This window comes from Dermochelys coriacea, chromosome 3 (assembly GCF_009764565.3).
Source record: "Dermochelys coriacea isolate rDerCor1 chromosome 3, rDerCor1.pri.v4, whole genome shotgun sequence".
Classification (NCBI taxonomy): domain Eukaryota; kingdom Metazoa; phylum Chordata; order Testudines; family Dermochelyidae; genus Dermochelys; species Dermochelys coriacea.
In genome coordinates, this window is record NC_050070.1 from 190921083 (window position 1) to 190947431 (window position 26349).

General features: G+C 47.1%; 1 protein-coding gene across 7 annotated transcripts in view; it reads left to right on the top strand.

Moving 5' to 3' along the window:
• Positions 1 to 2265, top strand: part of SANBR (SANT and BTB domain regulator of CSR) — a 58521-nt gene extending 56256 nt beyond the window's left edge. For all 7 annotated transcript variants that reach the window (XM_043511954.1, XM_038396656.2, XM_043511955.1 and 4 more), the window contains one exon: positions 143 to 2265. In XM_043511954.1, the coding sequence (XP_043367889.1) occupies positions 143 to 179 (37 nt within the window). In that variant the 3' untranslated portion in view covers positions 180 to 2265. The remainder of the gene's footprint in view (positions 1 to 142) is intronic.
• The last annotated feature ends 24084 nt before the right edge of the window (positions 2266 to 26349 follow it).

Sequence of the window (26349 nt, forward strand, 5' to 3'; positions counted from 1 at the left end):
TAGGGTTTAGGATTTTGACAAAAATCATAAAATGGTTTCATACAGTGAACTATCAAACTGACTATTATAATTAGCAACAATTAATCCTATATCATGATAAAAGTGCCTCCACATGTGTATGTACTATTTATTTTAAATCCAGGTCTAAATCTCGCTTTGGTCAAGGCCGTCCAACCTAAGGAACCTCAGGAAGAAATCATATCCAGAATCATTGCTACTTCCTGGAACTGTACTGTACTCCAATACAGAGAATGCATTCTCCAAAAGCTTTTAAGCTTTTTGACTTATTTATTATTTATTACTGTAAGCCATGTAAATTATTCTGCTATGATGAATGAATGCAAAATCCAGAAAGGTCTAATACTTATTTTAATTGTAAATACAGTTTCTTAGATTTGCTTTTTTAGGCTATTGTGTTAAGCTACATAGAAAACATTTTATAAATCAGCAAAGTTAAAATATTTGAAAATCCTTGCTTATTGAAGAGTGGTGCTTATAAACTACTCTAGACCATCACTTTTAACTGCTAGACATTTTAAAACGAAGAAACTACTGAATTATGAGTGCAATCAGTAATGTTTTAAATGCATCATCTAGTATTGCGATTTGAATTATACATCTTAGGCTGAGTCTGGGGGTGATCTTTATCTTGCTTACACTGGTTTGACTGATGCAACTTTATTGAAGTCCATGGAATTACTTCTGATTGACAAGGCTATAAGTTAAATCAGAATCAGGCCCCTAGGCTTTCCTCCCCATGCCCACACAACTTCCATTCGTGCTAAGGTGAGCATCAAGGGGGATTAGACCCCTAAAGATCATGTGAAATGAACCTACTGAGGGTATGATAACTTTACATCTTGCATGAGGTATTCATTTTCTCAACTTTAATGCATGGAAAACAACATATTCATTCTCATTTTGCTCATGACACTTCTCCTGCATCACACACTTCTTCGTTCCCTTTTGTTGTCTGAGCTTTAGAAGCATAGTAAAGCAGTTTCTTCCTTTAGTGATACCAGTGCCACTGTAACTTTGTTAGCAGAGGTGGTGTAAGTTCTGTACCTTTTGAAATAAAAGGAAATCACTTTTTGAGACATCTTGCCTATGTAGATCTGGGCCAGGAAGTATGTTTCTAGACCTGCCTGAATAATCCTTTTTGGCAATAGAATGTTCTGATATGGTTCTACTGGAGCAGTAGGGTCCATGTTTGTTTTAGTGCACAGTCCAGTAGTACTGGAATGGAACAACTTGCTTGGGAAAAAATCATGTTTATTCAAATGAAATTGCAGAAAGCAGTATTTTGAAAACCACATTCTAATTTTTCTAACCAGGCAAAAAGAGCACTCAGGGAAAACTTATTCCAGATCGTAATCATTCAATAAAATGTGTTTGGAAATTAGCTCAAGATCTCGGGGTGGGGGTGGGGAATCCTTCCTTAAATTGTATTCTTTATTTGCAGGCCGTTATTTGGCTTGTTTCTAGAATTTTAAATAATAAACTGAAATTGGAAATTAAGCATGGTGGTGATTGCAAGAGGGTGCAGGTTCATTAAAAATAAATGTTAGCTCAGTTTACATGTGTTCTTCCAAGTTAACATCAATCCAAAATTCACTGAAACCAAGGGAAGGACTTCTGTTGACTTTGGCTTGGGGTATGATTGGTAGGTGCAGCAGTGTTTTATCTTGCATTCATAAGAGACATGGCTTTATCAAAACCTATTGTTTGTTTGCACAAAAAAAATCAATTTTGTATTTTAGAAGTTCAGTGTTTATACTAAAGATTATTTGAAAGTCATTTTCTTAGAAAATGGTTTACAATTCACTGTGTGCAAAAATGTGTTATAGTTTTCTAGATTGTATAGAAGTCTCTCTAAAGCTGTACATGTAAACTTTGCTCAGCAAATTGATTAAGGGTGTGTGTGTGTGTGTGTGTGTGTGTGTGTGTGTGTGTGTGTGTGTGTGTGTGTGTAAAAGATATTTTAAAACTACTGACTCGAAAAAGGGAAAAAAATCTCTCCAGGACGGGAAAGTCTAATGCTTTGGTTATGTCAAAATGTCATTTTTACATGCCAGTATCCTTCATAATATTCTATTCAAAATGTTTTTTCTAAACATATGCCTGTAATATATGTAGTGGAAGGGCAATTCATATTTTATTAAGTATTAGTAGTATTTTCTTTGACAAATTCCATTAACTTTTATCCTGTATTAACTTTGAAGTCATGTCTCAGTTTAACTGAAATAAATGTTACTGATTTAAAAACACGTTGTTTTTAGTAGACTTACAAAGCCAAATACATTATATAGTGTGAAATGTTATTTTGTTTCAGACCAATCATAATGATTCTTGCATGTCATTGTCCCTTCCTCAAAAATGTATAGATTCTCAGTCTCCCCTTGTTCTTTAAAGTAGCTGTCTAACTCTTCTTGAAGCACTGTTAGACTTCCAACCTAAGTTATGAGAGCAGGAAAAAAAAATGGTTGAACTTTAGTACACATACAATATGAAGTATATCCTGCTGTACAAGAATTGTGTAACTCCACAGGCCAGATCAAAAGCCCTGTTGAAATAAATGGAAAGACACCCAGTGACTTCAACAGGCTTTCAGTCAAGCATCACACGAGCCTCTTATGGTAATGACTAAAAAGCGCAAATCTAAAACTAAGCCACACCCAAAAACATTCTCAACTTCACCTTCTAGTTACAGGGTGCTGATCATGTTTGCAAATAATCTTTTAGTGATGGCAACCATAACGTAATAGTATGAGTAGAGAGCACCAGCACTGACACATTTGACCAGGGGCTGTTGCTGAGAGATTTGGAAGGAGAGATTGAACTGTAATGTGCTGGTTCCAATCCTTTCTCTTCAGAAGGTTGTGATGGGTCACTGCTCCTTCACCTCAGGCACTCATTTGTAGAACTCTGCAAGGCTCAGTGCTGCGGCCCCTGTGCTCTGGAAGAGTGCAGCCCAGGTTGGGCCTGCAGCCAAGGCCCTTCCTCATGCAGGGGAGGGGGGGAAGCGGGGGGCCACATGGTGCAGCTGTGAGTGGCCTGGGTGGGGCAGTTTCCCGTTGTGACTCTCCCCATTCCCCCTGCTGGAGGGGAAGGGCTGAGGAGGGGGGATGTCACATGGTACCATTAGGGCGACCAGGAAGGACCTGACTGTGCCCAGACATCTCTGCTGGAGCCAGCTCTAGAGGACCTGTTTCTACCCCTCCACCTATCAGGTTGTGAGCCCGAGGGTCCTAGGGTTACGAACCCTCCAGGAATTAGATTGTCATGTGATGAAATCTCCAGGAATACATCAACCAAAGTTGGCAATCCTAAGGGTCACATCATGCATCTGTGATGGGAGAAGGGCTGAATCTCTAGGCAGTCCTGCCTAAGCTGAGGCTGTTCCCTCAGCCCCTTCCTTTCCAACTACTCACGGGGATGGAGTACAAGAGAGTGGTGCTGCTACTGCGGTTGGGAGGGCCTGGGGTCCCCAGGTGGCCCTGACAGAGCTGGGTCTGCTGCTTTGGCCCCTGTGTCTGCACATGGGAGCAGAGGTAGATTAGGGGTTTGTGGTGCCCAGGGGGAGGGGGAGGGGCCCTCCCCACCTGCAGTCTTCCCACACACCCCCCACCGGCCACTGATGCTCCTACTGGGGAAATGGAGTCTGGCCATGGGGGCTTGCCCCGTCCGCCCCGCCCCACCCACCTGGCGCTCCTGCTGGAGAACAGAGTCAGGGTATGGGGTCACCTATTTTCCCAGACCCCCCGAATTGGCTGGGGCCCTCGGGCATGTGCCCCTTTGGCCAGCTGGCTAATCTGCCACTGCAGGAGAGGGGGGCTGCAGGTGTACACCCGGCTCCTCCTTGTGTCCTGTTACACCTTCCTCCACCATAAGCCACAGACAGAGAGGGGAAGGGCTCCTGGGACTTCAGTCAAGATAGGATGCACATCCTCCTCTTCTCTTTTCCTCCCCCCCCATCAGGACAAGGCCATAGGAGTCAGGGCATCAGTAGTAGCGGGTCCCTCCTGCAAGCATGGGAGGGACCCAGCCCTGCCCTAACAGAGTTGCTGAGAGTGGTGGCCTCAGAGGTGGGTGAGGGCTCATTTGAGCAGCTTTGCAGGGAATTGTGGGGAAGGATGTGCTCAGTCTTTGCACAACTGGAGAACAAGTGAGGACGCATAGCCTGCCACAGATGCAGGAGTACTACCTTGAAATTTAAGCTTTGGGATGCCCCTTGAATAACCTGCCTATTGCCCCCTTAATCTGCTCTTCCTGAGGTATGAGTCGCTAGGGAAGTTAAGGAAACACTTGAATGACACAGATATAAATTTCCGATACAGTGATTGACACAAGCAGTACATTTTCCAATACAAAGTGTCTTTTTATTAATGTAACTAATAATCCCTACTACGATATAATCCAAATATAGAAATTGACACAAATTCCTTATTGCAAGTTAGAGCATTTAAACTACATTAGCATACAGTTTAAATTCTAAATTGGGTACTTTGCTACAAATGTCCAGTTTGTAACAAATCGCTAACAGCAGTTCCTAACTTATACTTTGTTTTACATAAGTAAAATACAATTAAAACACACACACACACTTCAAGCATACACATTTATACTATACTGCAATGGTTCCCAAACTTGTTCCGCTGCTTGTTCAGGGAAAGCCCCTGGTGGGCCGGGCCGGTTTGTTTACCTGCCGCATCTGTAGGTTCGGCCGATCGCGGCTCCCACTGGCCACGGTTCGCTGCTCCGGGCTAATGGGGGCTGCTGGAAGCGGCGGCCAGCACGTCCCTCGGCCTGCACCGCTTCCCGCAGCCCCTATTGGCCTGGAGCAGCAAATTGCGGCCACTGGGAGCCGCGATCGGCCGAACCTGCAGACACGGCAGGTAAACAAACTGGCCCGGCCTGCCAGGGGCTTTCCCTACACAAGCGGTGGAACAAGTTTGGGAACTGCTGCTATACTGTACAGTAAACAGTTAAAAACAGACAAGCTCATTCTATTAATTGATTCCATGGTACTGTTACAAATGTTGCTGTTTGTTGCTGCTGCTAATATAGCTTTTGAGCTCACTGCTAGTCATCTCAGTTCCTCCCTTCGCTGCTGTTACAGGTGCAGCTCACTCCCCACAGCTTCTCTGGCTCTGTCCTTTTGTCCCTTAATTATTTTTTTCCAATGTTGCTGATGTGGCTGCTGCTGAAGCTGTTGTCTCTGCTGCTTTGGGTGCTTTCTTTAACAGTGCTTTCCTCAGAGCTCTGAGCTGTCTTTCAAGCAGCTCTTCTGTCCTCTTGGTCAGATTTCTGATCTCTCTGTCTAGCACGTTGGGACACAACCTGGTTATGTGGGGGTCGCAAGCTCTGAGCCCTGACCAAGGCCAGTCATGGGGCTGAGAGTCCTGAGCCCAGCCACATGTGTGGTTGACAGCCTGCAGAGCTGTGAAGTCCAAGTCTGGCCAGATGTGGGGTTGAGAGCCCCGACATCCACCATGTACAGAGCTCACAGCCCCAAGCATCTCCAGTCCAGCTTCACCCCTCCAACCCTGCTCTGCCTCCAAAGAAAGAGTGCCATATAGAAGTTTGCCCAGGGCACCATTTTTCCTATGGCCAGCCTTGGGACTGCGACGACGTTAGAGGGCTTGATTGTTCAGCAGCTGAAGAAATACTTTATTATTTAACATTCAGACACACAGTGCTTACCTCCTCCTGAAAATAATGGCCACCTCTACTGCTAAAACCACTAAAAAGCAAAGGTATCTCGAGTCTTACATTAAACAAGGTTTTACCAGCATTGTTTTCCTCTGCTATTGAAAAACCACAATGTGTCATTTGCTCTGAAATTTTGTCTGTTGAATTGATAAAACCATTGATAAAACTGCAGCAACATCTTGAAACTAGACTTCCGGAGCATAAAAATCAAAATGTGGATTTTTTCAAACGCAGAGAAGAAGCAACAAAGAAAGCCCGGCCTGATGCAGATGGAAGTTTCCGACAGCAAATGTCCTAAGCTGTGGAGGCCTCTTATGTTGTGTCGCTACGAACCGCCCATGCCAAAACGCCGCATACGATAGGTGAAGAGCTTGTTCTGCCAGTGTGCAAAGATAGTGTCGCTCATGCTTGGCAATGATACTGCCAAAAAGCTGAATATACTTTCTGGGCCGAGTGATTCTGTGAAATGCAGAAGATGTGAGACGTCTGAAGATATCAAAACACAAGTTATGCATGAAATTAAACATTCTGCTTTCGATACGTTCAGCCTGCAACTTGATGAAACTCCTGATGCTACTATGCACAATTTATAGTGTTCATGCAGTATGTTAGTGCCGGGGATGTTAAAGCTGAGTTCTTATTCTGTGAACAACTTGAAACAACCACAACAGCACAGGCCATTTTCAGGAAGGTGAATGTCTTTTTTTTTTTTTTAAAGACTGGAAAAATCTTTGTGGTATCTGTACCAATGATGATGCTTCAGCCATGATGGGTGCATGGTCTGACTTTCAGCAGAAGGTAAGGCGTGCATCACCTAATGTGATTGTCACTCATTGTGGAATCCATCGTCAAGTCCTAGCTGCAAAGACATTGCCAACATGCCTCAATGCTGTGGTGGATGTTTTTATACAAGCAATGAACTACATGAAGGCATATGGTCTGAATACTCATCTCTTTCAAGAGCTTTGCAACGAAATGGGTGGTGTATATGAAGTTCTGCTTTTCTACACTCAAGTTCAATGGCTTTCTAGGGCAGGGGTGGGCAAACTATGGCCTGCAGGCCGGATCCAGCTCCTCAGGGCTTTGGATCCAGCCTGCAGATTTGCCACCCCCGTGGTGCCACAGGGACGTGGTGCCGGCTGCTTCCTGGAGTGGCTTGGGGCCAGGGCAGGCACGCAGGGAGCCTACCCTGGCCTCGGTGCATGCCTTTGCCACCCTGGAGCCACTCCAGATAAGCGGTGGCTGGAGCCTGCACCCCAAACCCCTCCTGCACCCACACCCCAACTCCCTGCCCTGAGCCCCCTGCTGCACCCTGCACCCCTCCTGTACCACTGCCCTGAGCCCCCGCTGCACCCCAACCCCTTGCCCTGAGCCCCTTGCCACACCCCACACTCCTCCTGCACCCCAACCCCCTTCCCTGAGCCTCCTCCTGCACTCCACAACCCTCCCTGCACCACTGCCCTCAGGCCCCTCTCGCACTGTGCACCCCTTCCTGCACCCCAACCCCCTTCCCTCAGCCCCCTCGTACACCTTACACCCCTCCTGTGCCCCAACCCTTTCTCGAGCCCATTCCTGCATACCACACCCCCTCTCACACCCCGCACTCCCTCCCCTCCTGCACCCCAACCCCTGCCCCAGCCCTACATTCATGGCCCTGCAAGCAATTTCCCCACCCAGATGTGGCACTCGGGCCAAAAAGTTTGCCCACCCCGTTCTAGGGGATGCACATTAAAGTGCATTTTTATACTTCTATGCCTTCTATTATGAGGTAACTGGCTCTGTGGATGAGGGAAAAGCAGTGGACGCGTTATTCCTTGACTTTAGCATAGCTTTTGACACGGTCTCCCACAATATTCTTGTCAGCAAGTAAGAATTATGGGCTGGATGAATGGACTATAAAGTGGATAGAAAGCTGGCTAGATTGTTGGGCTCAACAGGTAGTGATCAATGGCTCCATGTCTAGCTGGCAGCCGGTATCAAGTGGAGTTCCCCAGCGGTCGGTCCTGGGGCTGGTTTTGTTCAATATCTTCATTAATGATCTGGAGGATGGTGTGGATTGCACCCTCAGCAAGTTTGCAGATGACAGTAAACTGGGAGGAGAGGTAGATACGCTGGAGGGTAGGGATAGGATACAGACGGACCTAGACAAATTAGAGGATTGGGCCAAAAGAAATCTGATGAGGTTCAATAAGGACAAGTGCAGAGCCCTGCACTTAGGATGGAAGAATCCCATGCACCGCTACAGACTAGGGACCGAATGGCTAGGCAGCAATTCTGCAGAAAAGGACCTTGGGGTTACAGTGGATGAGAAGCTGGATATGAGTCAACAGTTGCCAAGAAGGGCCAATGGCATTTTGGGCTGTATAAATAGGGGCATTGCCAGCAGATCGAGGGATGTGATCGTTCCCCTCTATTCAACATTGGTGAGGCCTCATCTGGAGTACTGTGTCCAGTTTTGGGCCCCACACTAAAGAATGATGTGGAAAAATTGGAAAACGTCCAGTGGAGGGCAACAAAAATGATTAGTGGACTGGAACACATGACTTCTGAGGAGAGACTGAGGGAACTGGGATTGTTTAGTCTGCGGAAGAGAAGAATGAGGGGGGATTTGATAGCTGCTTTCAACTACCTGAAAGGGGTTCCAAAGAGGATGGATCTAGACTGTTCTCAGTGGTAGCAGATGACAGAACAAGGGGTTATGGTCTCAAGTTGCAGTGGGGGAGATTTAGGTTGGATATTAGGAAAAACTTTTTCACTAGGAGGATGGTGAAGCACTGGAATGCGTTACCTAGGGAGGTGGTGGAATCTCCTTCCTTTGAAGTTTTTAAGGTCAGGCTTAACAAAGCCCTGCCTGGGGTGATTTAGTTGGTGTTGGTCCTGCTTTGAGTAGGTGGTTGGTCTAGATGACCTCCTGAGGTCCCTTCCAACCCTGATATTCTATGATTCTATGACTTTGTGAAGAGATGGCGGAGTTTTTTCTGCAAAAAGAGAAATGAGCTGAACAAAATGTTCAGTGACAAGAAATGGCTTCTCTGCTTGGCATACCTGGTTGATATCTTTGATAACCTTAATGACCTCAATCTGTCCCTTCAGGAAAATGTTCAACATTAATAGACTTGACTAATAAAATCAGAGCCTTTCAGATGAAGTTTGATCTGTGGTGCAAGAAGTTGGACACAGACAGATACAGCATGTTTCCTATACTTTCCTCATTCAGTGAGGAGGAGGAAATCAACAATAGTGCTCTCAAGTCAGCTATTAGTGAACATCTGAAAGCCCTTCATGAACAGTTCTCGTGCTCCTTTCTAGTGCTACCAAAAGCACTTCATTCCCTGGTGAAGAACTCTTTCAGTGTGATGGCCGAACAGTTACCTACTGAAGATATTCACGCACAGGAACAGTTTGTCAACATGATCGATGATGAAGTGAAAGCAAAATTCACACAGCTGCTTCCAAACCAGTTCTGGTGCTCAGTTGCAAGTGAATACCCACTAGTGACCAAATTGGCCCTGAGAGTCCTTCTGCAGTTTCCTGCTAAATGTGAGTGGATTCTCCAGCCTTCTCACAATAAAGACGAAATCTCAAAACCAGTTTGATTTGAAGAATGACAACAGATGCACCCTTCTAAAACAACACCAAGAATAAAATTACTTGTGTAAAATAAACAGCAGCATATCTCACTGATTTTTGACTGCTTCTGTTGATTAATTGCTGTCAAGTATTAAAATAAAATTCTACATAAATATTACTTCTCTAATTATAGTAATAATTTGATAAAATGTGTTTTAGTCTTAATTTAAAAGCAGTGAGAAAAGAAAAATTCATTTTAAGCAATAGAGTTTAAATTAGCATTTAATAGCATTTATATTTAATAGTTTTAAATATAAAAATGTGTTTTGAATTTCTAAGGGGGGGGGTGTCACTCAGAGGCTTGCTGTGTGAAAGGGGTCACCAAAGCAAAAAGTTTGAGACCCACTGCTCTAGCAGTTCTTCCAGCAGCTCTTCTAGCTGGTTTCTGACTGACTTCTGCCTGCAGGCAGCTGACCTTTTATATGCTTTTCTATCTGGACTTTATTAGGCCTTGTCTACACTACTTCGTTCTGTTGACAAAACAGTGGAGGTGTTCACACTGAAATGTTTCTCCCACCGATGTAACTCCCCAGCTATGCCGACATAAAACCACCTCAACGAGAGGTATAGGCAGTGTGGCAAAATACCTTGTTCGCCTCAGTAGGCCCAGTCCTTTTTAGCCTTGGAGACTCAGGTTTGGGGCAAGGCGAATCCTTGTAGGTGGCACAGGGTCCTGCTACTCCTCTCCTCAGTCAATCCCTTGTGGGGAGCGAGGGCAGCCTCCCTACTGGAAAGGTCTGGTGACCTGTCTTGGGCTGCTAGGTGTCTCTCTACAAGAGCAACTAGTTCATCATAGGAGGAGGGATCGTTTTGGCAGACCCACCCCTGTATGTCCAGCGGCAACCCCCTCATGTACCTGTCCAACATGAGGATTTCCACTATCTTCTCCGGCCCATGGGTCTCGGGGCAGAGCCACTTCCAGGCGAGGTGGATTAAATCAAATAGCTGGGACCTCGGCGGTTTGCTGTCCTGGTATTTCCACTCATGGAAGCGCTGGGCCCGTATGGCTGATGTCACACCTGACCTTGGCAGGATTTCCACCTTCACCTGGGGGTAATCCATAGCTGTCGCTGTGGTCATGTCAAAATAGGCCTTCTGTTGCTCGCCACACAGAAATTGAGCCAGGATACCTGCCCACTGGTCTTGGGGCCAGGCCTCCTGCAGTGCCGTCCTCTTGAAGGCAAGGAGATATGCCTCTATATCGTAATCCGTAGTCATCTTCTGTAAATAGTTGCTTGCCGGCAGCAGCCGGATCCCCTGGGGCCCGTGCGTCAGTGTGGTCAGAGCTTTTAACTGGTTCACTACTTCATTCAGGGTGGCTCGATCTTGGGCCGCCTGGTTCATCAGTAATTGGTTCGTCTCCTGTTGGACGCATACTGACTCTTGCTGGGCAGCCATCTGCACCCTGGTAGCCTCTTGTTGGGCCGCAGTGGCCTGTACCATGCCTTCAGCAGTGATGAGCTGCCAGAAGCTGAAGAACCGGTTCCTTCAGTCGCTCCGGGTCTTCGGCAGCACTGAAGGGCCTGCCGCTGAAGTGCCGCTGAATACCCGGAGCGAGTGAAGGACCTGCCACCAAAGTGCCGCTGAATGCCTGGAGCGCCGCCAGGTGAGTAAAAATTAAAAAGGGATTCTCAGGGGAGCCTCCCCAGCCAAGAGCGCAGGTGGGCCGGACAGGACGGTCTCATGGGCCAGAGTTTGCCCACCCCTTTAACAACCGGTTCTAAACCAGCTTCAAAATTTAACAACCGGTTCGCGTGAACTGGTGCAAACCGGCTCCAGCTCACCACTGGGTATAGGGCTTATTTTGGTGTAGTTAGGGTGATGCAATGTCCATGTAGACATTGCGTTCCTTACATTGGCTGTTGGCTGTCATTCTTGTAAGCCAGCTCCTTGGCTGCTTTCCAGTCTCCACTCCAAGTGGGGCTGCCGTCCAGGCTCCCCACTCCCTGTTGGGAGCCCTGTTACCCCTTGGGGTCCTGGATTTCTACTCCCCACTGAGAGCAGAGAAGCCAACCAGACTTCTGGTGCAGATCTGCCTGCCTGAGGCAAGAAGCCCCAGGCAGCTCCCTCCCTGCTCCTGGCTGGAAGCACAGAGGCGAGAAGCCCCGAGCGGCTTCCCTCCCCGCTCCCAGCTGGGAGCTGCACGAAACTGAGAGCCTTGACTCTCAGTCCCCGACACTGCCCCTCTTCAGTCAGTGTAGACATAGCCTTATATACCCTTAAGCAATTATCTCATTTGCATATGCTCAGTACCAACCATTACGTCAGAATTATGATTGACAGCTCTGACCTTTAGAACAAGTTATAACCAATGTGGACGAGCGGTGGCCAGCTGGCTAGTCAGCTAGCTGACCTTCCTTTCATCCTGTACTGCACACAGTAGCTACCTATTGGTATCCTTGCACATGCTCACTGCCATGGGTGGCACGTAATGGAGGCCAGGGGAAGCCAAACCTCATGCAGCCGGGTGGGGCGGGAGAACAGTGGTGTATTTGGAGTCCCTGGAAAAATCTCCCCCTGCCATGGCCCCAGAGCTGGAGGAGCTCTCGCGCCCCACCATGGCCCCAGCAAGGGCAGAGAGCTTTTCCAGTCGGAAGGCTGCAGCCGGGGGAGGGGAGGAGCGAGTGGGACAGGGCCTTGGGGGAGAAGAGGCAGAGTGGGTGTGGAAAAGGGGCAGGGGGCCACAGGGTAAGAGACGGGACTGGGCCATAGGCAGAATGCGGGTGGGGCCATGGGCAGAGCCACAGGCAGAAGGGACAGAATAGGGGAGGGGCTCTGGGAACCCCAAGCTCGCAGCCCCTCCCCCCTGGGCCCTGCCCCTGGCTGGGGCCATGCGGGGAGGGGGGAGCTGAGAGCAGTGAGCAGGGGCCTCGGCTGGAAGAGGCAGGGCAGGGGGCTAGCCTCCCCAAGGGGAAGCTTCACCCGCCTCCCAAGCTCTCTGCTGTTGTTTACCTCAGAGCCATGATTCCTTTATCTGTCCCTATTGCTCGTGCGCCAGAGTTGGACCCTTTTGTGGCCATACTTCATTTTATGTGATTTTTCACTCTTGGGCATCCTCAGCCCAGCGGTTTCTCAGCTCTAGTTTATATCATCCAGTGGCAAGTGACCTGCAGTTCTAATTGGTGAAGTGACTCCTGCTTATTCAATAGCGAAGACAGAGACACAAAAATGGAGGTTAGGATTACAAAATGGAGTCTGGGGAATTTTTCCCATATAAAAAGGAGTGTCACAGTTCAAGGGGAGCAGTTAGATAAGAGCTGGGATAGTTCATTCTGCAGATGTGGTGAGTCAGAAGTGTGTGTCCTTCCTGGTTGGGATAGAGAAGTTGGAATCGGTCACGGCACTGATACAGGCTCTCACAGGGGCAAAGAAAATTACTCAGGGAACTACAGGTGGGCATTGGGCACCTAAACTTTGCATGGTGGGTGGTGGCTCCCAGTCAGGCATTTTGTGCCCATCTAGCATTGGCCTCTTCTGGAGTGTGAATGACAAAGGTGATGAAAGAAGATTTAGAAGTTTGGGAAAAATACCAGAAAGAGTTTAATGGGATTTCAATATGGCATTCGGACTGATGGCTCAAAACTGAGCTACAGGTACAGTTTGAGAACTTAGGAGACATAGGTTTGGAGCTTTACTTTCAAGGAGAGTGGTGTGCACGGAGGTGGCCAGAAAGCTGGGTGGCTTGGGGCATTCACTATTTGGAAAACAAACATTCAGAACAAAAAAGTCTGTTTCTTGTGTGACAACCAATCTATGGCCCACATTGTAAACAGGCAGTCGACTAAGACTGCTCGGGTAATGAGGCTGGTGAGGGCCTTGGTTTTACACTCTTATGGTTTAACACGCTTTTTCATCCAGTGCATGTCCTAGTTAATGTTGTTGCCAATGCTCCATCTGGATTTCAGGCTGACAGATTCCGGGGACTCGCTCTGTTGGCCAGCAAGGATCTGTGGGCAATGCCCCAACAACTCTGGAACCTTGGCTCAAGATAGCTGTGGGACTAGTAGAGGACTCTGTTGCTCTGTAGGCTTGTAAGGCCAGCCTCTTAGAGTTCAGGGAATTTTGGGCACAGGAGAGGCTTCACCATGGGGGCCCATATCTACACATTAGGTTGTGCGATATGTGGTGTTTTTGACCCACCGTGGTTTGTCTCCTTCCATTATCTCTGTTCAGCTAGCAGGCCTGTCTTATGGAATAGGTTGGTAGGTTTCCCAGACCCATGTGGGCATTTTTGTAGTGGAAACTCTTCGAAGGGTAGGCCAGGAGAGAGGGGCACCAGAGGAACAACAGGTTACTCGTAACACTGGAAACCCTGACAGGATTATTACAGGCTCTGCACTGGGTCTGCAACTGTGAGAAAGAGGCCATTTTATTTAAGGCAGTATTTGTTGTTGCCTTCTTTGGCACTTTTAGAGTGAGTGAGCTAATGCCTGTGGCAGCTGCGGACAGATCCCACCGTGTGTTAAATGTACAGATGTGCAACTATCTGCAGGAGCAGTGTTTCTGCATTTAAGGCACTCGAAAACAGACCAGAGGGAAAAAGGGGCTTATGTGGCATTGAAGGAATGTGCAGATGGGGCAATGTAAAGCAATAAGGGTCTTACTAAAAATCTGAAGCCTGCAGCCGGGACTGCTCTTCAGACAGTGTGATGGCAGCTGCCTGACAAAGTACCAGTTTAGCACATTATTGGGAAAAAGCTTGAGCTACTGCTGTCTTGACACCAAAAAATTTAGTACTCATTCTTTCAGGATTGGGGCAGCCACATCAGTGACTACAGGTGGTTTTGGCCCATGGCAGATGCAGGAAATGGAGGTGTTACAGGACTTATTTCCACTACAGGATGTGAGGGAATGGATTGGACAGGAATTGTGATATAGGCAGTGTGGTTGAATGTTGAGGCAACAACCAAGCTAGTCGCTGATGCCCCATGTGGCCAATTTCCAGAGTGGTTAAGAGAATAAAATGAATGGTTCCCAGAGGTAAAAGGCCTGGGATTTCGGTGATGGGCAGGGTGGGGACCCCAACCCACAAGGGCCACAAGGTCAAACCTTGGCCTGCAAAAGCCACAAGGTATCCTTCTATCACATAAGTCCAAGGCCCATCACCAAAATCCCAGGTCTTTTATCTCTGGCAGCAACAGGGCAGAAGTAAGGATGGCATGGTATGGTATTGCCACCCTTACTTCTGTTCTGCTGTCTTCAGAGCTGGACCATCAGTCAGCAGCCTCCACTCTCTAGCCACCCATCTCTGAAAGCAGCACCACAGAATTAAGGGTGGCATGGTATGGTATTGACACCCTTACTTCTGTGCTACTGCTGGTGGGGCACTGCCTTCAGAGCCGGGCACCCAGTCAACTGTCGCCACCCTCTGGCCATCAGCTCTGAAGGCAATGCAGAAGTAAAGGTGGCAACTTCGCAACCCCCCCCCAATAACCTGCGACCCCCTGCAACTCCCTTTTGGGTCAGGACCCCCAGTTTGAGAAACACTGGTTCCCTCATGAAATTTGTATAGTATAGGTAAAAGCACACAAAATACCAGATTTCATGGGGTAATTTTACCATCTGTGACACATTTTTCATGACCGTGAATTTGGTATGGTAAGGAGCCCTGTAACTCCTGCACTGGAACCAATTCAGTACTCAGTTATAGGAGTGTATAGGGGATGGGTGGGTAGTGCCCCTCCCTTATGTTAAAAAGTTTAATAAAAGTTGCAGCCTGCCACTTAATTCCATGTATATGTCTGTCCTCATTTTGCTGCTGTATCCACATTAGTGTCAACATGTATCTTCAGTTCCTTCCACCAGATGGCACCATGTAAATAAATTGCTCTTTCCAAGACATGACATAAAAAGTATATTTTTATTTTGGCAATGCCTAGGGGGCCTGATCAGACACATAACAAAAAGACAATCCCCTCCTCAAAGAATAATAGCTATGGTTTTAGCCTGATTAATAAAATTGGTTAGTGTTTGAACTTCTAGCTTTCAAAGTTGGGCAGATGATTTTTGGAAACTGGTTCAGATCCCGATCTGTAGAAATGTACAACAGAAATTTCCGAATAGATAGGTCAAATTATTGTTAGGTTTCCAAATTCTCTGCAATGACAGAGCAAATAACAATAACTTAAAAAAGCAGATGAAGCAATTTCAGGTTTCTGGTTCAAGCTTACATTTTCCTCAGTCTTTTAGTTAAAATGAGAAGGTTAAATTTCAGATGAAAACTGAGATCATGCCTTCCTAAGAAGACATTCTTCAAGTGCTGGTCCCTATGTGTATTCCACTGTGAGTATGCATGTGTTCCATGCGCCTGAGACTGGAGAATTCCTGCAAGTAGTGTCTGCTGGTCTACTGCTATGCCCCTGGACTCCTCATGTTCTGCACTGAGGGCGTAAGGGACAGAGCAGACCAACAGTCTCTCCAATCCCTTCTTACAGCTGCATGGCCTGAGTTGGAATCCTTGAGTGACCAGAGCTTCTCCTTTCACTGTAGTCTTTCACTTTCACTTCTTCCTGTAAATATTCAAAGGTTTTTTTATATTGTTCTTAGTTTTGTTAGTGTTTTGATAGTTCTAGTTTAGCTAGTGTTAGTGTCTCCTGATGCGGGACTTGGATTATGCCCAAGATTCTAGGCTTCAAAAACTGTATTTTCTACCCCACTCCTTTTTGCTCAGAGATGACCATCAGTGCTGCCTTGGCGAGGTGCAGTATCTGCTGCTCCTTCCCCAACCAAATGCAGCAGATGCATGAGGTTCAACTTTGGAAATACCTTATGGAGCAGACAATGAGGCCCCAGCCAGACCCATGCTGGGGGGCAGGGGAGGGGGGAGACCCTCTCACCCCCTACATTGGCCAGAGTTGACAAAGAACACATCCCCTAGTTCTATGTCAGACTCCAGAAGGGAGGGGGTAGAGGGAAGGACCCTTTGGCTGGGACCCCACATAAAAATAAGGGGTATTCTCTCACAAACACAAAAATAGATTCCCCTCCTAGACCTTCAAAGAGAAGAGATCCCTCCTCGACTCCATCCAGGTCAGGTGAGCCCTCACACCCAAGTCATAATGTTGGGGACACCGGGCATGGCCACTAGGTAACTCAAGGGGATGGAAGACCACAAGTGTCGATGAAGCCCCCTCGCTCGAGGCCCAGATGGCCCCCCTCCTTCCCTTTTCTGCCTGGAGATACTCAAAGCCTTCAGGCTGAGAAACTTGCAACAGAGTATTGCAGGCACAGACTAGCTGGAGCAAAATTAGGTCAAGCAGGACAGGAATGTTAGATAGTGCTGAACAAACAACTCCATATATGGGGGAATAGATGATAAGAGGAAAAAGGGGAACTGGCCGGTATACCGGATTGGCTATATGGATACTTAGGACAGCTTGCTATTGGATAAGCATGCTAAAGAATGAATGTATAAAATATGTGTAACTGCTTGCACTGGTGTGCAGGATTTGAGATTGTTGTCTCCCTGTACCGCTTGAAGCTTCAAATAAACTTTTCTACTTCTCCACCCCGTTGTGATTATTGGGCGATGCACACCGGGCAACGAATCCAGCTGTTGCCTGCCTCGGGCATTTGTGCCAGCAACAATAAGGTCTAAGTTGCATAGGTATGTTCAGCAGACTTACAGGAGCAAAACTCCTGCAATACCAGCCTCTGCACTGGCTTTGAACTGACTGCCATGCGACCTAAAACAAAATACCAAGACCAAAAAGATCAGGAACTGCTGGTACCACCGAAGATTGTGAGGTTAGTCTCATTGACCAGCAGTAACATCATGGACCCATAAGGCGGCACTGTCTACACCTACTCCAGTGGTATGGAGTGATAAATCACAATCTCCAAAGGTACTAGTGGCTTATACCGCTCCTGACAAAATCTTCCTCTTCCCAGACCCACAATCTTCCTTGTTATTGGGACCACTTCTCCCAGGGAGATACAAATGCCTGTGGGAATCCAGGACTCTTGGAGAAGTTTATCTCTGGGTCCACCCACTAGCAGCTGTTTCCTCTTCACAGATCCATCGGCACTGCCTGTGGACCCAAATCCAACCTTTTAATTTTCAGGAAAGTCGGTTGTGCTTGTGGAGCCAGCTTCCTCTCCAGCATGGGAATTCAGCCCAGACAGGGGGTTGAGAATTTTGTGGGACAGGCCTTGGCCACATAGGCAGGAACTTCCTCCTCAGAACAGTTGACACCCAGTGTCTTAGGAACCACCACAACCCTCTTCAACCCCTCATACTAGCCTTACTGGGGCCCTTAGGACTCTTACATGCATTACGCAGAATCCATCCATTCCAAAAGGGAATCTTCTCCAACACCCCAGTCTGAACCCCCTAAGTCACTAGAAGAAGAGGAAGATGAGCCAGATCCCCAGGTACTACCAGTTCCAACAAGGGTATCATCCTTGTCATCCAGTGGGGTGGTTGCCTCAGCCTCTCTGTCTCCCCTGGACAATCATAGACATTTCCAGGAGTTTTCACAATGAGTAGTGGAAGAGTGTCAAATCTCCTTAAAAGAGGTCCAGAACCATCCTGGAGCCTGTGGGCTCCAGTCAGGTTGCTCTCCTGGTAAATGAAGCCATATGAGAACTGGTAAGGACTGTGTGGCACAAACCCGCTACCTGTGTCCCTATCCTTGACAGGCCAGAGAAGGGATACTTTGTCCCAACTAAGGGAGCAGAGTTCTTGTTCACCCACCCTGGCCTGAACTGCTTGGTGTTCCAGGTAGCAACTGAAAGATCCAGGCAACAACACCCAAGGGCCACACCTGCAGAAAGGAGGCCAAGCATCTTGACCTTATGCAGAGAAAGGTCTTTACATCTATCTACCTGCAGTTTAGGATCTTAAATTATCAGGCTTTTTTCAACAAATACGATTTTCTGAACTATTCTAAGTTCCTGGACTTTTAGGACAAGTTGCATCAGGAAGACAGGATTTAATTTCAAGCCCTTACTGATGAGACCAAACTAGTGGCCAGAACCTCTTCAGGATGGAGTTTCAAAATATGGTTGAGGATTTACTGTTCAATAAGGCTAATTTTTTTTCAACCAAAAGACAAATGAGTCACTCATTGAAAGACGAGTGATTTTGCTCCCTCGGTACTTGGCACTCACTAACCTCCCTTCGAACCACTAGCTACATATTCTGTGTTTTACCTATCAGTGAAGGTCACCTTCCTAGTTGCCATAACCTCAGCCAAAAGGGTATATGAACTGGAGGCCTTAATGGCCAGTCCCCCATGCACAATAGTCCATAAGGATAAGGCCTGGCTATGACTACACCTGAAATTTATTACTAGCTTTGGAATTTCATATAAACCAGTCAATTCACTTACCAGTGATTTTCCTGAAAACCCATGCCTCTAGTGCAGACTTCATTCCCTCGATGTGCAATGAGCATTGGCATTCTATCTGCAGGGAACAAAATAGATCAGGAAGTCACCTAGATTATTTGTTGCCATAGCAGAACAAATACAAGGACAGGCTGTATCTTCTCAGAGTATCTCTAAGTGGATCTCTAGCTGTATCCTATTCTGTTATCCATTAATATAGCTTCTTCTGCTGCATAGGGTATGGGCTCACTCTGAGAGTTCAGGTAGTCTCAGTACCCAGAAGTGGCAGGTTTATATAATTTTTGGTGGTGCCCAGAATGGGTCCAAGTCCCACCCCCGCGCCCCGCCACACCTGCCTTGTAAGCCAATACATATTTTTTAAAATAACGTAAAAATGGATTGGAAACAGTAAGCATTTAACAGTTTCCCAGTATTGCACAGTGTGGAGGGATGAGGGCTCTGGCTGGGGGTGCAGGCTCTGGGGTGGGGCTGGGGATGAGGGGTTTGAGATGTGGGAGGGGGCTCAGGATTAGGGCAGAGGGTTGGGGTGTGGGGTTGAGGTCTGCAGGGTGGGGCTGGGGATGAGGGGTTCATGGTGCAGGAGGGGGCTCAGGGTGGTGCAGAGGATTGGGGTGAGGGTGGAGTGAGGGCTCTGGCTGTGGATGCGGACTCTGTGGTGGGGCGGGGCTGGGGATGAGGAGTTTGGGGTGAAGGCGGGCTGCCATGGGGCTGGGGCCAGAGAGGAGGACTCACAGTCCCTCCAGCCCTCTCCCTGCTAGCTACAGGGGAGGGCCCCCCCCAATACCATTACTGCACATGCTCCTAGGGGCCGGGCCCCTCTCAGGTCCAGAAAGCCCCCTCCCTTCCCAGTGATGGGTGCCTGGAGGGGAGGGGGCTGCCATCACATGTGGCCTCCTCACCTACTGCAGACTGCTGCCCCTCACATAGTCTCACGGGGGATGGAGCTTCCCCTTGCCCAGTGTGGGGCGGGAGTGGTGGCAGGCGGGCGGGGGGCGGGGGGCAGGGGAGGATCACACGATCGGACACTAACCTAAGCCTCAGCAGCTGCTCAGGTGAGGTCCAGACTCTGTCTCCCGGAAGCCCCCTTGGCATCACCTCCTGGGGGGTGCTGGGGGAAGGGAGGGCTGCCTCCTCCCTCCTCAGGTGCAGCAGCTGCCTCAGCCTGCTGCCAGCGCCACACTTGTGTTGTCAGCAACAGTGGCCAGTGGCGGCAGCGAGGGAGAGCAGCGTGGAGCTCCAGGGCAGCCACCCGCTTGAGGCAGGGATGCTCCAGGGCCTGGGGGAGGCGCTCGGGGCGGCAGGCAGGGGCCGGGGGCCGCTCCAGGGGAGGCGCACGGGGGGCAGCAGGTAGGTGGTGAACATTGGTGGAGCTGGGCTCCTAGGCCCTGAATATTCCTGGAGCCTGGGTACCACGGGCCCATATAACTCGCTGCCCCGTCAGTGCCATCACTTCAAGAGGTACCCATTTGATATTTGCAGGGCAGCAATGGAAGCTCCATCAACACATTTACAAGTCAATATGCCTTGATCCAGGACCCCACTGATGATGCATTCTCTGGGACAGTGGTCCTGCAAGCAACTACACCACCTGCATCCCTGCACCCTCCTCCTCTCTGAGTAACCCACTGGGGAATAAACGTAGAGACCAATACTCAAAGAAGAAAGGGAAGTTACTTACTTACCTTATTGTAACCAGAATTCTTCAAGATGTGTGGTCCATATCCACCCTCCTTCTCTTTTGCTTTGGATCATGACTGGATTTGCGGTAAAGAAGAAATTGGAGAGGCAGTCAGTCTGCCCCATGCCTGATATCCTCAGTGCAGAGTGCAAGGACAGCAGGTGCAGGCCAATGGACACTACTTGCAAGAATTCTCCAGTTTCAGGCACTTGGAGCATACCCAGAGTGAAATATAGAAGTGTAGGACTAGAAGGGACTTCAATAGGCTATAAGGTTGCCAGGTGTCCTGTTTTCGACCGGAACACCCAGTCAAAAGGGACCATGGTGGCTCCAGTCAGCACTGCTGACCAGGCCATTAAAAGTCCAGTTGGGAGTGTTGCCAGCACAGCAGGGCTGGCAGACTCCGTGCCCGGCTCCGCGTGGATCACAGGAACCACAGCCAATGGGACTGCAGGGCGGCACCTGCAGGTGCAGGCAGAACACAGAGCCCCCTGGCTGTCCCTCTGCCTAGGAACTGGAGAAACATGTCACCGCTTCCCAGGAGCCTCCTGAGTTAAAAGCCATCCAGAGCTTGCATTCTGAACCGCCTCCCATGCCCCAGTCCACTACCCCAGCTCGGAACACCCTCCCACACCCAAACTCCCTTCCGGAGCCAGCACCCCCTCCCGCATCCCAACACGCTGCCCCAGCCCTGAGTGCCCTCCCGCACTCCAAACCCCTCATCCACTGTTCCACCCCAGAGCCTGCACCCTCAGCCAGAGCCCTCACCCCCTCTTGTATCCCAATCCCCTGCCGGTAAAAATGAGCGAGTGACTGAGAGAGGAAGGGATGGAGTGAATGGGGGTGGGGCCTACGAGACAGGGCAGTGAAGGAGCGGGGCAGAAAATTCAGTTTTCTTCAGTTAGAAAGTTGGCAACCCTAATAGGTCATCTAGCCCAGACCCTTGCGTTCAAGGCAGACTATGTAATAACCAGACCATTCCTGACAGGTGTTTGTCTAACCTGTTCTTAAAAATCTTCACTGACAGAGATTCTAATACCTTCTTAGGCAATTTGTTCAAGTGCTTAACCACCCTGACAGGTAGGAAGTTTTTTCTAATGTCCAACCTAAGCCTCTCTTGCTGCAATTTAAGCCCTTCTTGCTTCTTGTTCTATCTTCAGAGGTTAGGGAGAACGATTTTTCACCTTCCTCCTTGTAACAACTTTTTATATACTTGAAAACTGTTATCATGTCCCCCTTCAGTCATCTCTTTTCCAGACTAAACAAACCCATTTTTTTCAATCTTTCCTTACAGGTCATGTTTTCTAGACCTTCAATCATTTTTGTTGCTCTTCTCTTGACTTTCTCCAATTTGTCCACTTCTTTCCGGAAATGTGGTGCCCAGAACTGGACCCAATATTTCATCTGAGGCCTAATCAGCCTGGAGTAGAGTGGAAAAATCATTTCACATGTTTTGCTTGCTACAATCCTGCTAATACATCCCAGAATGATGTTTGCTTTTTTGCAACAGTGTACATTGTTGATTCAAATGTAGCTTGTGATCCACTATTACTCCCAGATCCCTTTCCACAGTACTTCTTCCTAGGCAGTCATTTTCCATTTTGTATGTGTACAACTGATTGTTCCTTCCTAAGTGGAGTACTTTGCATTTCTCCTTCTTGAATTTCATCCTATTTACTTCAGACCATTTCTCCAGTTTGTCCAGATCATTTTGAATTTTATCCTCCAAAGCACTTGCAATCCCCCCCCCCCCGCACCTTGGTCCACAAACTTTATAATGTACTTTCTATACCCTTATCTAAATCATTGATGAAGATATTGAATAGAACCACAGCCAGAACTGATCCCTGCGGGACCCTACTTGTTATGCCCTTCCAGTTTGACTGTGAACCACTGATAACTACTCTCTGGGAATGATTTTCCAACCAGTTATGCACCCACCTTATAGTAACTCCATCTAGGTTGTATTTCCCTAGTTTGTTTATGAGAAGGTCATGCGAGACAGTATCAAAAGCCTTACTAAAGTCAAGATATACCACATCTATCACTCCCCCCTATACCCAAGGCTTGTTACCCTGTCAAAGAATGCTGTTAGGTTGGTTTGACACAATTTGTTCTTGACAAATCCATGTTGACTGTTACTTATCACCTTATTATCTTCTAGGTGTTTGCAAATTGATTGCTTGATTATTTACTCCATTATCTTTCTGGGTACTGAAGTTAATCTGACTGGTCTGTAATTCCACAGATTGTACATATTCCCTTTTTTATAGTCTGGCTCTATATTCACCCTCTTTCAGTCCTCTGGAATCTCTCCCATCTTCCATGAGTTTTTGAAGATAATCGCTAATGGCTCAGACATCTCCTCAATCAGCTCCTTGAGTATTCTAGAATCCATTTAATCAGGCCCTGCTGACTCAATGACATGTAACTTGTCTAAATAATTTGTAACTTGTTCTTTCCCTATTTTAGCCTCAGATCCTACCACATTTTCACTGCTGTTCACTATGTTAGACATCTAATTGCAACTAAACTTTTTGGTGAAAACTGAAAAAAAAGTCATTTAGCACTTCTACCATTTCCACATTTTTTTGTTATTGTCTTTCTCCCTTCATTGAGTTATGGGCATACCCTGTCCTTGGTCTTCTTTTTGCGTCTTATACATTTGTAGAATGTTTTCTTATTAACCCTGTATGTCACTAGCTAGTTTAATTTCATTTTGTGCCTTGACCTTCCCAATGTTGTCCCTACATGCTCGTGTTGTTTTTTTATAGTCAGGGCGATCCCTATCCATTTGGTGCCCTGTTTGGGTGCCCGCAGGGTGGGAGGTCTGGCTTGGGGGACAGCAGGGAAACTGCCCCACAGCACAAGCCAGCAGAGCTCCACTTCCTCACTGCACTCACAGGCGGTGGGAAGTGGAGTGACCCGGCCCTAGCCCACACTGCTCCTTTGGCTCCCAGCCTTGGGACCTGGGGGACAGGGGGGAACCGCCCCCCAGCACTCACCGGCTGGAAACCAGGGGAAAAGAGCGGGCTAGGGCCAGGTCGCTCCACTTTCCACCGCCAGTGAGTGCAGGCCCAACACCTGCTGCAGTCCTCAGGGGAATGGGGGAGGGACTGGGGTGGAACAGGGGAAGGAAGAGGTGGGGCTGGGTCAAGCAGGGGCTGGAGCGGCACACAGCTGTGTAGGCCACCACGAAATTTGGTACCCAAATTTCCTGGTGCCCTACGCAGCTGCGTACTTTGCATATGGGTAGGGACAGGCCTTTTTATAGTCATCCTTCATAATTTGACTAGTTTCCACTTTTTGTAGGACTAATGTTCTGGGCCAAGGTGCTTGAAGCACCACAGGCCTGGCAGGAGTACTCTGAGAAAAACGAGGCTTACACACAGCTGTGAGTTATTGGCTTTACTGAAGGTTAATGACCCACCCGCAACGGGGACTCCAAGCATTGCAGTCACGGAGGTAGGGAACCCAGCACACCAGAGCTTTGCCTGGGATGGAGTCCAACGGAGGGGCAGACAGTCAGCGTTAATAAGCATTACACAAAAACAGCTCATGAATATAGAATTAGGTACTTCTCAAAGGGGAGCTTTCCGCTACCTGCCGAAGAACCATGCAAAGCAGCTGTATCCTTCAAGAACTATCTATATCCTACAATAACAAAGCAGCTATCTATGTCCCACAGTAACCTCTCGGCTCGAAAAAGCAGAAGTTCCCTAGCTAGGCCATAACAAAGTCTTCTGCAGTCCCTTACAACTGTTTTTTTGAGTTGCAGATCATTGAAGATCTCCTGATTAAGCCAGGATGGTCTCTTGCCATATTTCCTGTACGCAGTGGGATAGTTTGCTCTTGTGCCCTTACTAATGTCTCTTTGAAAAACTGCCAACTCTCTCAAACTGTTTTTCCCCTTAGACTTGCTTCTCATGGAACGTTACCTACCAACTCCCTGAATTTGCTAAAATCTGCCTTCTTGAAATCCATTGTCTTAATTCTGCTGTTTTCCTTTTTACCATTCCTTCTACCATAAACTCTATCATTTCATGATAACCTTCACCCAAGCTGCCATCCTCTTCCAAATTCTCAACCAGTTCCTCTCTATTTGTCAAAATCAAATCTAGAACAGCCTCTCCAGTAGTTGCTTTCTCCACCTTCTGAAATAAAAAATTGTTTCCAATGTATTCCAAGAACTTGTTGGATAATCTGTACCCTGCTGTATTATTTTCCCAACAGATGTCTGTGTAGTTGAAATCCCCCATCACCACCAAGTCCTGTGCTCTGGATAATTTTGTTAGCTGTGTAATAAAAAGCTTCATCCACCTCTTCTTCCTGGTTAGGTGGTCTATAGTAGAGCCTTACCACAACATCACCCTTGTTTTTTACATTTTATCCTTACCCAGAGACTTTCAACAAGTTTGTCTCCTATTTCCATCTCAACCTCAGTCCAAGTGTATGCATATAGATAGGGATCACACATCTTTTTCCCTTTCATAAATCTATAAATTCCTACAGATTATTTCTTTTATTACAGAATTAGGATTGCTTTCTGAAAAATTATTTCCAGGGGTATAAACTGACATTGATGCTTTAGGGTCTCTTTCTAAAATACAGTGAAATCAGTGTGTGTCTTTCCATTGACTTATTGCATGAATATATTTACATAAAAATAGGCTCTGACATGGAAACTTTTCTGAAATGTAACATGGCCTTTGCTCAGAAGTATTACAATGATCTTTGAACTGTTTTTATAAGGTTGATGGCTTATAAATAGCTCACGTCATTTCAATTATGGATGAGTAGGAAGAATTCCTCTTTATATCCATCAAGCACAATATTGTGCATGTTAAAAATTAATCCGAACTACACTAATGATGCTTGTATTCATGGTAACAAAACAGCACCAAAAGCAAACAAGGAAGAACCTAGTTATTTTGGTTGTGATATCACTGATTTGCCATTAGAAGTCTCTCTCGTATTAAGGATATAGTGAGCATATTATCAAACCTCCCAAAACTATTGGAATAAACAAACTATACAAACAAATGAGCCACTTCTAAATGTACAGTAGTCTTTGGAAAGTCTATTTGGACCCTGCAATGTGTCTCAATTGCCTTTGGAGGAGAGAATCTGGTCAAAGGAATATAATTTTGTTGAACTAAATGTGCTTCCATTGCCAGATATAGAGAAAGAAGAAATTGTTCTCAAAATATGGCTGCTGGAACGCAGTGAGATTTCAGCCATGTTTCAAACTCATTGTCTGTCCATGCCTTATAGTAATTAGTGGTTCCCTAGTGAGAATTCCCTGCCTTTTTCTGTGCAGCTGTAAAGAGATGTCCCAGCATTGTTATCAGATTACAGAGGTATACCTAATACCTCACTTAATCAATTCCCTGCCTTTGCAGGGGCCTTGGGCATTGGTGCACCTCAGTCCCTCCTGTTCTCTGCCTGTGGCACACAGCAGTTTGGTCTCTTGAGGGCTCTAATACTTTGATCTAAATCTGTTTGTTGGGCTTGGTTGGTTGGGTTCAGAGGCTGGGTGATGCTGGTGGCCTGTGATATATAGGTGGTCAGACTAGATGATCTCATGGTTCCTGCTGGCCTTACACTCTATGAGTCTGAGGACAATACTGCTTATCCTCCATAGAGCAACACTGAACTTGATGCTTTTCCTCTTACAAGACAAGGAGATGACTAGCTCACCTCCATACGAGTGAGGCATCTTGGATGTACTGAATCAGCCTAAATATTTGTGGCTTGATATCTACATTAAATAAAGTGAAATGAAAAAATAATGAAACGGTGACTGTATTACATAGACTACAGTATAGCAGCAAGGCATTTCCTGGTTGATTTGAACTGTACTGCCCAGAGGGACTTTGATATCACAGTTCTAGAGACTGATAAACAGGTTGTAAATTTCACTTATTGCCTCTGCATCATCTTTTCCTAAATCTTTCTGTCTATTCTCACCAGAGAATC